Consider the following 13,285-nt stretch of genomic DNA (forward strand, 5'->3'; position numbering starts at 1 on the left):
TTTCTAGACTGACTATGTATAGATACTTATGACTAGTGACACCCCGATATTAGGAGCTATTTTTTCGCATTGTGTTTTGAGTTTTACCCCTGTTTATGAAAATCTTGCCTATTTCAAATTTCTTGATTTTTTTCTGTTAAATTTTGGAAGAACTTTGGGAATTGTCAGCTTGCCTAGTACCATCGATAGGCTCCATCATAACATGTTAGGATTTGGGTCGTGACAATTCTGGACAAAATAACAAAACAAAAGCTAAAACAACTTTAGCACAAATCTACTACAAATAAATTGTAGCTGAATTGTTCTTAGTAAATAATTTTCCTACAATTTTAATATAATCAGCTACAACTAAACACTTTCACTGTATAACTACTGAAAAGTGAAACTAATTCTTTTTGGTTCGGACTCTTGTTCTCTCCCTCACAACTGGTGCACCTTTTCTTCTTGCTAATCTCCCATTCACCTCACTTTTACGAATTGCACCAAACTCTTGCTTTTTTCTAGCATGATCCCAAAGGAGTGCTCCATAGCGTCTACGGTATAGATCAATATCAGAATCATTTGGTTAAATTAAAGGAAAAACAGTATTGTTAGGGGAAAAGCTTTAGCATTCAATATAAAATTCAGTTGGTTAAATTGAAGGAAAAGAAGCACATACAGTGATCCCTCTTTTTTGCTAGGGTATCTCACCGACCAACCACTAAATGTCAAGAGGGTCAATAACACCTTTTTCAATGTATGCCTTTGCGTTCTTGTAGTTGATGTCTGGACGCTTGCCATAGAAGCTGGTGGATGACAAGTAGAGGGGGATCATAATAACGAACTTGTCGACAACATATTTCACAATTTTGTGATTACGTGAAGAGACCATAGAATCATAAACATATAGAACCCTATAGGTAATGTCAAACACAACCAACAACCAGTGAAATTTCTCAACAATGTTTATGGGCATAATTACAAAATCAACTTTGTCCCATGCAACATTTGCAAGTAATTGGTACCCCAATAAGTATTCTGATACGATGTATTAGGGTTTGACAACAGCAAGCTTCTTATCGGCAGGGGCCTTACTGTACCTCTCATAAATTTGTTATATTCTAGTCTTGAACATACAGTTAGTGGTTGTAAATCGTGTTCTGTTTTCAAGACCATACTTTTCTCTCTTCCTCAAGTAGTATAAAATAACATTAATGTGCTCCAAAAAAACAAATAACATTATTTCTCACTACATCATACGATTTTACTACAATTTTTTGATAAAAGGTGTACATATATCTAAAATAACATAATACTTCAGCTTATCATTAAATTCTGCCGGGGTATGAATAGATCATGCTGTTCAAGATTTGCCCGGAATGTGCCAAAGTATAAAATCAGTGATTTTTATCAACTTTCTCCACTCCAAGATCAAACCATGGGTTGAGTTGGTTATCGTTTACAGTATAAGGCGCCTTCTTCCTATATAAAGACATAGCAAGTACAATTAAAATGTTATTGCAATTGGAAATTCATAAATTCTATGCACTCAATAATATGAAAAAAGTGTAGAATCTAACCTCTTAGAAGTCGTGTCGGTACTTGAATATAACCACTTATTGAATTCTTCCCAGATAGCAGGATCAACATCTTTGCCAATTATCCAGTAAATGGATGCTTGATGTTGAAAATTGGAGGAGGGTTAACAGAAGTGCTTCCACCAGAACTGAAATAAGGGAGAAAGCGGGATCTGGCATGCTTTCCAGGAACCCTTATTCTTCCTTGCTGCATAGAGGTTGGTTTCATGTTCATTAACCTCGCCAAACTTAACTATCTGTGAGAAGTTCTGAGCAGCTCAAAATCATCAAGTGTTATTGCTCTTTTTTCAGACTTAGAATCATTGTCCGAATCAGCTACATTGATGAAGTCGACTGGTTCATCTACAAGTTAAAAACAAAAGAATAACATTGTATGTTGCTTGTATCAGAAATATTAGGAAAACTGTAAATTATATGAAAGCTGTTGTTTTTTCCTACAATTACACTGTAATAATTAATACCACTGAAATCTTCCTTGCAATCCTCTCCTTATTGGGAAACATTTGCTTCTTGAATTGGAGATTGCTAATTCATAGTCTCCTTCTCCTCATTTAATGGTCTCCTTGTATGGTAATATTTGCATCCTGATGTGGAGAGTGCACATGCATACTTTCCTTCTTTGTAATAACAATTGTGTATAATGAAAGAGAATTGTAGATCATTTGTAACAAACAGAAATAAAATGTAGATAAATTGTTATTAAATTATAGTTAATTTGTTGAAATTTTGTCCAGTAGCTGAAATGTAATATGTATTGTGAATTATGTGGAAAAAATATACAAAATCATACTAGCAGTTTCTTTCTTGAATGCCTCTTGAAATTGGGAAGATAAGTCAACACCTACTGGACATAATATAGGAACATTCTGCTCCTTTTGAATATCAGACATGTGACATGTATCTAAAACAATTATTGGAAGTATAATGTAGATTATTTGTTGAAAATTTAGTAATATGTTTAACTTATGTAAGACATATCATAAAATTGATCAAACACTTGTTTTAGTGCTGCTGCCCAACACTTGTTTAGCACTACTGCAATGATACTATTGTGTGTTCTTTGCTTTGTATGCTCATCATTTTTTCCAGAACTGCCACTAAAATGCAAGCAGAATTTCCGAGGCTATATACTTTATGAATGCTAATATAAACATAAACAAGGTAAAAATATTTTTCAAAATGACTATATTTTGTTTGAAACCTTAGCATCAATGTTAGCATCCTGTTGACTTTTTATTGCCTGTAACACAGTCTTGATGAAATTATTGAACTTTCGAATGCTACCTAGTTCTTCAAAAACCTAAAGAACCAAAAAAAACTTAAAATGTATCCGACAATAAGAGGCTTACAGATATATAAAATAGCCTAAAAATCAAGAATTAAGTATAACTCTTTCTTGAACAATTCAAGGTCTGAACCGACCTAAGGATAAAAATAAAAAGAGTTAAAGAAATATTTGGCAGAACAAAAATTACATAAACCAGCTAGGAATATCATAAGTTGCACCTTATCAACATCTTTTCTTAGTTTTTTAAGTTGTTTTAGAATAGCTTTCTTGTCATCTATTCCCATTGACTGCTTATTTCTAGATGAAGATGGAGCAATTTCGGATGCTTGGCCTGTGTTTCAGCTTCTTCAAATATATATTCAACTTTGTTTGGAAAAGTCATTCTAGAAAGCTCTTCTGGGACTTCAATCATGCTGGTGAACTGAGTGAAATAGAAATATGAGGGATTTAGTCATCATATGTATATAATTTGTACATAACTTGTAGTTATATTGTCTGTACCATAAATATGTAGAATCAATGTGTTAAGTATGTCAATACTTAAAGATACCTTATACAAAAGTGGAAAAAAAATTACCTTGATCCATGATAGTTTGATCATCCTCTATTCCATTGCAGAAATTCATATCTTGTCCTTTGTTGATGTCTAATTAAGGATCCGGAGGATTGAATTACCAACTCTTGTAGTTATATCTGCATTGATTGTAGAGCAAGATTCATACAACCAGATTTGCATAGTGGGTGGGAAACCTCGAAGGAGATAAAAATGCATAGAAGGGTTCAACTTATGCTTAACAGACTAAAGTAACTGTGTATAAGCTTCTATACCTCATGCGAAATTCACATACTATCCTGAGTCAACCCAATAGAACCTAAAGTGGTCTATCAAACCATTATCTTTTTAAGAAGGACAGATGAAGAACTCTTTTAGATAAAGAATACATAGCTTGACTGCATCCTCATCATTCACCTAACTACGGCTAGTTATAATTTGTTTCAGATACGACTTCTTAACTTTTTCCTTGTTCGAAAAATAATTCCTCATTGTTTTACTATCATACTTAGTTGTGTAACCAAAGCCAATTACTTCTGTAAAACATTTAAGGTCGTTAATAAGAGCAAACTTCATCAAACCAAAGTAGCACCTTTCATCTCTATTGTGAAAAAATCAAACCCAGATGTGTTCAATTCATACTTCATCAGAAGGTGAATTGCCTGATTTTGGATATATATTTTGGGCATGCGAAGAAAGTGCCCAAAACATGTCTTCTTAAATAATTTTATCCCATTTTCGGACAATATTACCTTGATTTGGGCAGGAACAAATATGGTCGGATAATGTTTAAAACCTAGTGATTCCATAATCAACATCATCTGCTGCAAAAAATCTCTGATTCTGCATCAAATGAAAAAAATAGTTAATAAAACATGTTTAAAGGCAAAAAAAACAAAATAATAATAATTCTGCTACACTTTATCTACAGCCAGAAAGATAGTAATACATTACAGACAAAGAAATTACAAAATTAATAATAAATACATCAACTGAACTACAGTGAAGCTACAAATGAACTGACAATTATTTATTTAGAGGAAGAAACTAAAAAGTAACATACATTTAAAAGATTAGGAGAAAAACTAACAAGTGGACATAATATATACAATTTGTCTACAGAAAATGAAATTAACACCTACAAATAGAGCAAAAACTAACCAATAAAATCAACTAAATTATGTAATACATACCTTAACAAAATTATTTCAAATAATATATATAACAAATCTACAATTTCCAAAAACATGTTGAAATTTTGAAAAACAACAAGAAATATACACAATGTAGACAAAATTTCTACAATTACAAAACAAAAAAAAGTTATCAGGATTAGAATGAAAACAGTTTTTTAACTAAAAATAAAAAACAAAAATTGTATGTACTACAATTTTACCTTCTCTAATGACTGTTGGGATATGTTTTTAGGAGATTTTTGAACTTTCTTCCTTTTTTAAGGTTTGCCAGTAGGTGAAACTTTGATTTTTTTTTTGCAGGTTTCAGAATAACTTCTTCTTCGACGAAATCATCATCACGAGTAATTTCTTTACCCTTCTGTTTTACTGATTTAGTAGATGTCGAAGCTTTAGGAGCATCCTTGTCATGCTTGAATTTTGTTCGCGCCTCTGCCCTAACTTCACGAGGGGAAAACTTGGACTTTCTCTCTGGTGTTGCATGTCTGGATTTCACCATTTTTTTGGGTGAATCCTGTGAGAAAGCATCCAAATCAAAAATCAGAATATCACCATCAGTAGCTTTTTAGGGCTTTTCCTCGAAGTTCCTTTCTTTTTCATCCTAAGGGAAGGAAAATTAGAAGCAATAACGATTTCGTAGGGATTTTGAGAGAGAAATCGGAAAATTTGAGAGAGATATTGTAAAAATTTTGAACAAAAATAGAAGAATGTGCTAATGGATGGAGAGAGTATCATAAACGTGAGGGAAGTGGGTTATGACGTTAGCATGATTAAAGGAGTTAATTGATATCTCACCTAATTCCTAAAATGTATATAATTGGCAAATTGTATATGCCCATATAATTAAATTGAAACTTCATTAAAGAGGGTAATAAGGTTTCATATAGTGTACACGAAGGTAAAAAAATTTGATATACAATCATTCGGTATCAGAAACACATTAACCTACTAATCTTGATTCGTGCTTGCATATGGCCCATTAAGAATAAGTGTTCCAAAAGTCATATCGATATTTGTCTTACCTAGTTGCCTTTGGAACACAACTAGATTTCAAATTTGGTTTTTTTTACCTAATTATACTATATTAGAAACTTATTTACCAATATTCTTTATGTTTTGTAGTTTTTAATAAGTATCTAGGTTTTTCTTACAAATTGTGTAGATTTCTCCTTAAAAGGCTCTCATCTCATTATTAGTGACATCAATTAAGAGATTCAATTATATCCTTTTCTTTTTTTCCCTTTCCTCTTCTCTCTCCTTTTTTACATCAAAATCCCCTACACCCAGAATCTCCATCTTCTCTCTTCCCACCATTGGCGACAACTTTATATTATTAAATCATCAATTGCATCGTTCTTTTGTTGGGAGACCGGACAACACTGAAAATGAAAAAAATATTCAGGGATTGTATGATAACTGTATCATAATTGCATTTGAATTGTATCAGATATATCAATGCGTAAAACATAATTGTATCATACTTGTATCACAATTGTATCTAACTTGTAGATAATACATCACTATCCAAAATAATACCTGATATAATACTAATAAATTAATATATAATTATCATATATTTGTGATATAAACTGTGAAATTCGTCATGAACTCACAACTATTCATTATTCAATACAAATTTGATACAATCCCGAAAGTATTCTTACACAATTATGATACAATTATGGTACAACTTAAAATCGATTCTAAACTTAAACTAATACAATATCGTATTATATTTGTATTAGCATTGTATAATATGTTGTTTTAGGTACAAATTGCGATACATTTATGATATAATTCTAGATTATGATACAACTTTGATCTTCATCTTTTCAAGTTTCAATTTAAAACATCCACCTAGAACCAACTCTAAACTTAAATTATGATACAATATTATATTTTAATAGTATTAGTATTGTATCAGAATTGTCTTAGGTATTGACGTATCAAATACAACTCAGATACAAGTATGATACATTTATCATACAATCGTAATACAATTCCGAAACTTCTTCTTCCTCGAGTTTCAATCAGAAATTCAACCTAAAACCAACTTTAAACTTAACAAATCTCCCTTAAAATTGAGATATAAATTCTAAAGGATATTTTCAATCATTTTCAAGAACACCCAATCCAAAAAAATCACAAATTCGTAAAATTTAAATATCTAATTCAAAGCTTCGAAGCTTTTTAATGGCATCTCAATGGAAGACCCCTTCACCTACAATTTTAGAGATAATGTTGATGGATTTGTCGATAGTTGAAGCTTTTAATGGTTGTTGGTAAAATTGATTCATAGAAATATATGATGCTACAATTTTAGAGAGATAATAGTTTGATTTGTATGAGGGAGAGAGATATTGATTGATTTTTACGAAAGAGTTTTGATGATTTTGGGTATTAGTGGATTTCTTACGGTAGGTAAGTACAAAGACAGATGATGTTTTGTTATCCTTTGAAAAAGGAAGAGTATCTTAAATGTAGGGGGATTATGTGTAACTGATGCCCAGTATTTAAGGTATATTTCATTTTCTCATTTTTATGGTTTTGTATAAAACTAATAAATATAGGTATATAAAGTAATTAATAAGGAACCTAAATAAAGATAGTAAATAGGTTTCTATTATAATATAGCTAGGTAAAAATCTATACAAATTTCTAGTATAGAAATATGGGCTTGGTCCACTGTCGTTTCAAGGCCCATTTCTATTGCCCAAGAAACTCAATATGGGCCATGAGTAGTGAGATTTAATTTAATTGATTTTTTTTTTTTAAAGTAAGCCCTACCAAAAACCCTAGGTCATGTTATGTGGTGACTGAATATAAAAGCCTTATCAAGACACCTTCCTTTTCTTCTCTGTTTTCAGCTACAACAGCAAAAGAGAGAGGTGTGAGGGAGAGAGAAAGATGGTGTCACTGAAATTACAGAAGCGGCTGGCCGCCAGCGTCCTCAAATGTGGGAGGGGAAAAGTCTGGCTTGACCCTAATGAAGGCAACGAAATCTCCATGGCCAACTCCAGTATGTTTCTTCTTCTTCTTCTTCTCTGTTTATTTAAGATCTGCTTCCGATTTTGATTGTTTTAGTTTATTCCACTAAACTCTTTTAAGTTTTTCTGCGAATTTGATCACTTAACTGTTTGTTGAATGAAAAGCCTTCGTGCTGTGGCGAATAGGGTACTTGATGTAATTCTCATTCTTACATACTTTTTTTTTTTAATTTATAATCTGGGCTTGTGTAGTGAACTGTTTGCTTAAAGTCAGAACGCGATGTAGAAAATGACACATAGAGGTGATTTAAACTAGTATGACAAAATTAGTTGTCCGACTATAGATAGATTTAGATAATTCCTAATAACCTTAATGTAGTATTTAATTGAGATGTACCTGAAATAGAGAGATATGGGTATACAGTATAGAGGATTTGATTATCTGATGTCAATTGATTTGGGACCAAGTATAATTCAAAGATTAATTGATAAATTAGAATTTTGGTCATATATGTGTGTGCGGCATAGGGCAAAGTTGCAAAGGCGAGTGAGATGTTTTACATTTATTTGCTTCTTCTTTATGGTCTAGCAGACAAATGGTTTTAACACGAGAAGAAGCTTGAACATATAGCTTGAGCTTAGCTGGTGTTTGAGCCCTTCTTGGTATTTCCTAGCTTTCCCGTTGAAAGCCCTGATAAGCTCTTGCAGTGGAAGCATTTTAACTAAATTATTGGTCTTTACACAAATTGACTGCCTCTAAATCTCCTCATTTGCATTGAGTGCAGGGCAGAACATCAGAAAGTTGGTGAAAGATGGTTTCATCATCAGGAAACCAACAAAAATTCACTCAAGATCTCGTGCACGCAGAATGAAGGAAGCCAAGAGGAAGGGTCGTCACTCTGGATATGGTACCATCTAATCTTGACATTGGTTACTAGTTATGTGATACTCTAATAATTTATATTTTCTGGTAGAAACGCTTCTTCAGATGACTTCTAATGTGTGTATTTAACCAAATTAATTTGTTTTCTTGATACTTCAAACTGAAAATTTATATATGATATCAACCTACGGAATGTGGACTCGGTTGGAAAAGTGGCCGAGATTTGTTTTGGAGGCATTCATAAAACAAAAAAGAAATTATTTTGGAGGCAGTTGATACTCAATATAGTCTTCTATCAGGTAAGCGTAAGGGTACCAGGGAGGCTAGGTTGCCAACAAAGGTGCTGTGGATGAGGAGGATGAGAGTTCTCAGGCGTTTGCTTCGCAAGTACAGGGAGTCCAAGAAGATCGACAGGCACATGTATCATGACATGTACATGAAGGTGAAGGGTAATGTTTTCAAGAACAAGCGTGTGCTCATGGAAAACATTCACAAAACAAAGGCTGAAAAGGCTAGAGAGAAGACCTTGTCCGACCAATTTGAGGCCAGGAGGGCAAAGAACAAAGCAAGCAGGGAAAGGAAGTTTGCTAGGAGGGAGGAACGATTGGCTCAGGTAACAACTGGAGCTTGATGTAAATTTCCCTAAGCAATTCAGGCTCAACACTCTATAGTGCTTGCTGCCCCTTGACTAGTAGTCCGCATGTCACTATTTTACTGCAACAATAAATGAAATTGAGCTCGTTCTTTATAATTCACAGGGACCAGTAGAAAGGCCAATGCAACCTGCAGCACCAGCAGCTTCAGCAACCCCAGCCCAGACTGCCCAGTAAGTTTATCACAGACTTGCTATCAGTTTATCAAGGACCTTAAAACAAAATTTGATGAAACAAAATCTGATTAAAATTGTCCTTGATGTAGGGGAGGATCCAAGAAATCAAAGAAGTGAGGATGGAGGGCTGTAAGAAGGCTTGGTGCTATATCTACTTTTTGTTCGTGATGTTATGGCAGTTTAGTATCTTTGATATGTTCCCTTTTTGGTTCATGTACTTCAAGAAACAATGTTTTACCTACATGAAGTTGGATAGATGCTTTGAAGTTTTGATACATTAGTCTCGTGTTGTTGCACCCTTATTTCATATTCGGTTATGCATTGGCCTTAGTTCATTACTCTGCATCAGATGGAATGCTCTAGCTGAGCGCAGATATTTTTGCAAGCAAATTCTGCTCTCGCCGCTCACTTATGTTACTTGGTGGTACTACTTACAAATTTGATACCTATCCCGTTAACTTAGAGTATGCTTAAGACCATTATCACGCAGCATAATTCAATTTTGGGAGTGCTTTAATGTGTTTGTTAGTATATATATATGTGTTCTTACCAATGATTTAAATTATATACACTGTTAGTGTATAGAATTTTGCACTATAAATGTAAGTTAAACTATAGTAACAATGACTTGTTTTTATTTTCTAGGTTACAATCTCGTACTTAATATAGACAATTATCTGTAATTTTTTTGAAATAACTTGATTGTATCAATTTTATTTACAGTGTAAAATTGATGCAAGTTCATCAGTCACCTTCATGCTTAAACAAGCTGTGCATCGGTTAAATTACTATTACTATATTTTAGAAGTGGCAGTTGGGTGGGACGAATATGGGATGAGCACTGAATAGTTATACAAAAAAAAACAATACCTTTTGTATATACACCTCTACTGCAATGACAATTAAGACACTATCCTTTACTTTAGGTAGATTTGTATACCAAATTAATCATGTTGGGCCGTGCATCGCACGGGCATACCTTGCTAGTATCCTTACAAACCAAAAAGGAAAAGAGAACCAACACGAACCCGTTGCTCTTATAACCTTGGAATCCCAATTCGATAATATTCACAAAGGTATAGGATTCTATTCGTACTGAAGGTCTATCAAAGTTTAAGAGCTATAGGACGAACACTGAATAGTTATACAAAAAACACAATATACTTTATACTACTATAAACTTAGATCCATTTTATTGGTATACCTTTTCCAATACATATGTGTTTTGCGCACTTCAGTAACAAACGCGTGTACCATCCCTATCAATGAGCAGCTCTCTTCTTCTTAAAGTTCTAGAGTCTACTAATACCATCCGTTCTTTTGTCCATCGCCGTGGGCCATGACTACAGAGGTTTGTCTTCGAGTTTAATTTGCTGACATTTCTTGTGCGTGATGCGTTCTTTTTTTCCTGAGTTTTCTTATGTTCTTTCTCTATTTAATTATATATTCAGTTGAGTCTCTGTTAGTTCTCCTTTTTTGTATAGTTTTTTCAATTTTTTTTTTTGAATTCTCTATATGCATGTATGTAACTTTGTTTCATTTGCGGATACATGTTTGGAATAAGATATAGTCATGCATAATTTCGGATATTTGATGAATACTATCTTTTTTTTTTTGGGCAATCACACATAATCCCCTTTTTCCCTCTTCAATTTTTGGGAATTTTACTTCTCCATTTTTCTGTTAATCTTTCCGAATTTATATTCACTTTATTCCTTCTGGCCTTTCCTATTTTTCCCTAAATATTGATTAACATATGAACTTTTGTGTTCTAATATATTGTAAGTCAGGCTCCCTTCTTCTCCTTTGCATTAAGTTTTTAGTTGTAGTAATTATAGTAGTGTTCACTGTTCAAAAGCTTTGGAAGCTCTAAGATTGTAAGTATTGGAGCAAGTAAGAGCAAGATAAATGATTTACCAATTTAACGACTTGATTAGAAATGACTTATTGACAAAATATGAACTATAATAGTATCCATTACATTCTTTTTGGATCTTATTATTTGAGATATGCCCAAGAAAACTAAATAATAGTTTATTGTTTTTTTCGTTTGACTGATGTTCTACAACATATACTCATCTATCATTCATAATTTGAGAGGTACATTATTTACTTCTATTGGATAGTATTGATAAGCAATATTTGTGGGGCATGTGTATTTCTGTTAAAATATTGCCTCAGTTTATCACTTATCAAACGAAAAAATTGGCGTTACTTGTCGAACTTTCTCCTTTCAAGAAAATTAAAAATAACTTTATTTTTTCTCAATTGGGTGTTGTTTGAAGAATTAATTGAAAACAATTAATATGTCTTATCGTTCTCATAATATGACGCTGAGAAGATGGACATAATTGAATAGGTTGGCATAATTAACGTATAGTAGATTTTTGGTGACAGCCAAGTCACGAGAGGTAGAAGATAGAATACAATTTAATAATATGTCTATAACGTACACAACAAATGCGTCTTGGCTAACAAATATTTTTGCATATAATGAATGATTGAAAATTGAAAGGAGAAAATAAAATGACATGCCTTTTACCCTACTGATTTAATAAAATATCAATTTGTTATGTGCTATACTTGCAACTGATTCATCCGTGTTGCTTGTACTCATTATCAGTTTAATTATTTTGATTGCAGAATAAGCTTGATACCAAGGTTGAGAGATTAAGAAATATCTGAAAGAAAGAAAAATATAGCTGAGAAGACCTATCCATAAAAAAAGTTTGCCGGTTTCTTACTACTATATGAGTTTTTACCTAAAATGGAGTTGTACTCAAATTACCTTTTGATGCCAAATGTCCATTTAAGTGTTTTTCTAACCTATTGGTTGAGAAGTTCTTAGTTCATAATATTAAAAAATGGCAAGGTTATGGTGATGAATATTTCCTAATATCTTAACATCTTTTTCAAAATCTTCCTGAAACTTATAGCAAGTTTTTTTTATTCATAGGTTTGTGTTCGGATAGGCTAAAGTCAGATCCTAATCCAATTGCTCTACAGACACCATAGAGTTCTTCTCCTCATTTGGTTTAACATATGCTCAACTGAGTCTCTATTCAATCTTTTGTGATATATATACAACATCATTATCAAGATAAGAAGTCAAGAAATATCTAAGGTACCTTTTAAAATATTCGACTAGCAGTACAACGCAGTATGGAGTTAAAGAAATATAAAAAAGGAAATTTCCAGTTGCCTTTTCTTTTTTAATCACTCACCATAGGATTTACAACAACAACAACATAAAATTCCACTACTGAGGTCTGGGGAGGATAGTGTGTGCGCAGATCTTACCCCTACCCCGAAGGAGTAGAGAGGCTCACCATAGGATTTGTGTTTCTATAAATAGCTTCAGAATATATTACTCCATATCTTTGCTTCCCCTTCCATTCATCTCTAATATTCTTTTATTAAAGAAGAGAAAAAGCTTAGCACGTAAGATGTTGTAACAACCCGACTGGTCGTTTTGAGCAATTGTGCCCGGTTCGGCAGTTTGAAGTCTCGAGCATCTTCATAATATGTGTATTGACTTGCGTGCATGGTTGAATTCAGTTAACAGATGATTCAGGGTCAAATTTGAAGAAGGAAACTAGCTTTGGTAGTTTAAACGGTGAGAATTTGACCGGAATTAGACTTTTGAGTAAATGCCCCCGGAATGTGTCGTGGATGATCTCAACAGCTTCGTATGGTAATTTTGGACTTGGGCGCACGTCCGGATTCGGATTTGGAGGTTCGTAGGGTAAATTGAGGCATTTCGGCGAAAGTTGGAAAAGTTGAAGTTTGGGAAATGGAGAAGTTTGACCCATAGTTGACTTTTGTGATATCGAGATCGGAATGTGATTCCGAAAGTTGGAGCAACTTCGTCATCTCATTTTGGACTTGTCTGCAAAATTTGGCGTTATTCCGAGTTGAATTGATAGGTTTCGGCATGAGATTTGATATTTGAAGATTTGGAAATTCATAAGTTTG

General features: G+C 33.1%; 1 protein-coding gene across 1 annotated transcript; it reads left to right on the forward strand.

Annotated features, from left to right (window-relative positions):
• Nucleotides 1-7,456: 7,456 nt before the first annotated feature.
• LOC107759916 (large ribosomal subunit protein eL19y) lies at nucleotides 7,457-9,585 on the forward strand. The gene is made up of 5 exons (XM_016577923.2): nucleotides 7,457-7,630; nucleotides 8,384-8,506; nucleotides 8,781-9,094; nucleotides 9,240-9,307; nucleotides 9,400-9,585. The coding sequence occupies exons 1-5, from the start codon at nucleotides 7,519-7,521 to the stop codon at nucleotides 9,425-9,427; spliced, it is 645 nt and encodes a 214-aa protein (XP_016433409.1). The 5' UTR covers nucleotides 7,457-7,518; the 3' UTR covers nucleotides 9,428-9,585.
• Nucleotides 9,586-13,285: the final 3,700 nt, after the last annotated feature.

This window comes from Nicotiana tabacum, chromosome 22, assembly GCF_000715075.1.
Source record: "Nicotiana tabacum cultivar K326 chromosome 22, ASM71507v2, whole genome shotgun sequence".
Classification (NCBI taxonomy): Eukaryota; Viridiplantae; Streptophyta; class Magnoliopsida; order Solanales; family Solanaceae; genus Nicotiana; species Nicotiana tabacum.

Bases quoted from the DNA above. Each gene is read 5' to 3' on its own strand.
- LOC107759916 (XM_016577923.2), top strand. From the start codon at position 7,519: ATGGTGTCACTGAAATTACAGAAGCGGCTGGCCGCCAGCGTCCTCAAA. The intron at 9,095-9,239 runs GTAACAACTGGA...TATAATTCACAG, and splicing joins GGGAGGAACGATTGGCTCAG to GGACCAGTAGAAAGGCCAAT. The intron at 9,308-9,399 runs GTAAGTTTATCA...TCCTTGATGTAG, and splicing joins ACCCCAGCCCAGACTGCCCA to GGGAGGATCCAAGAAATCAA.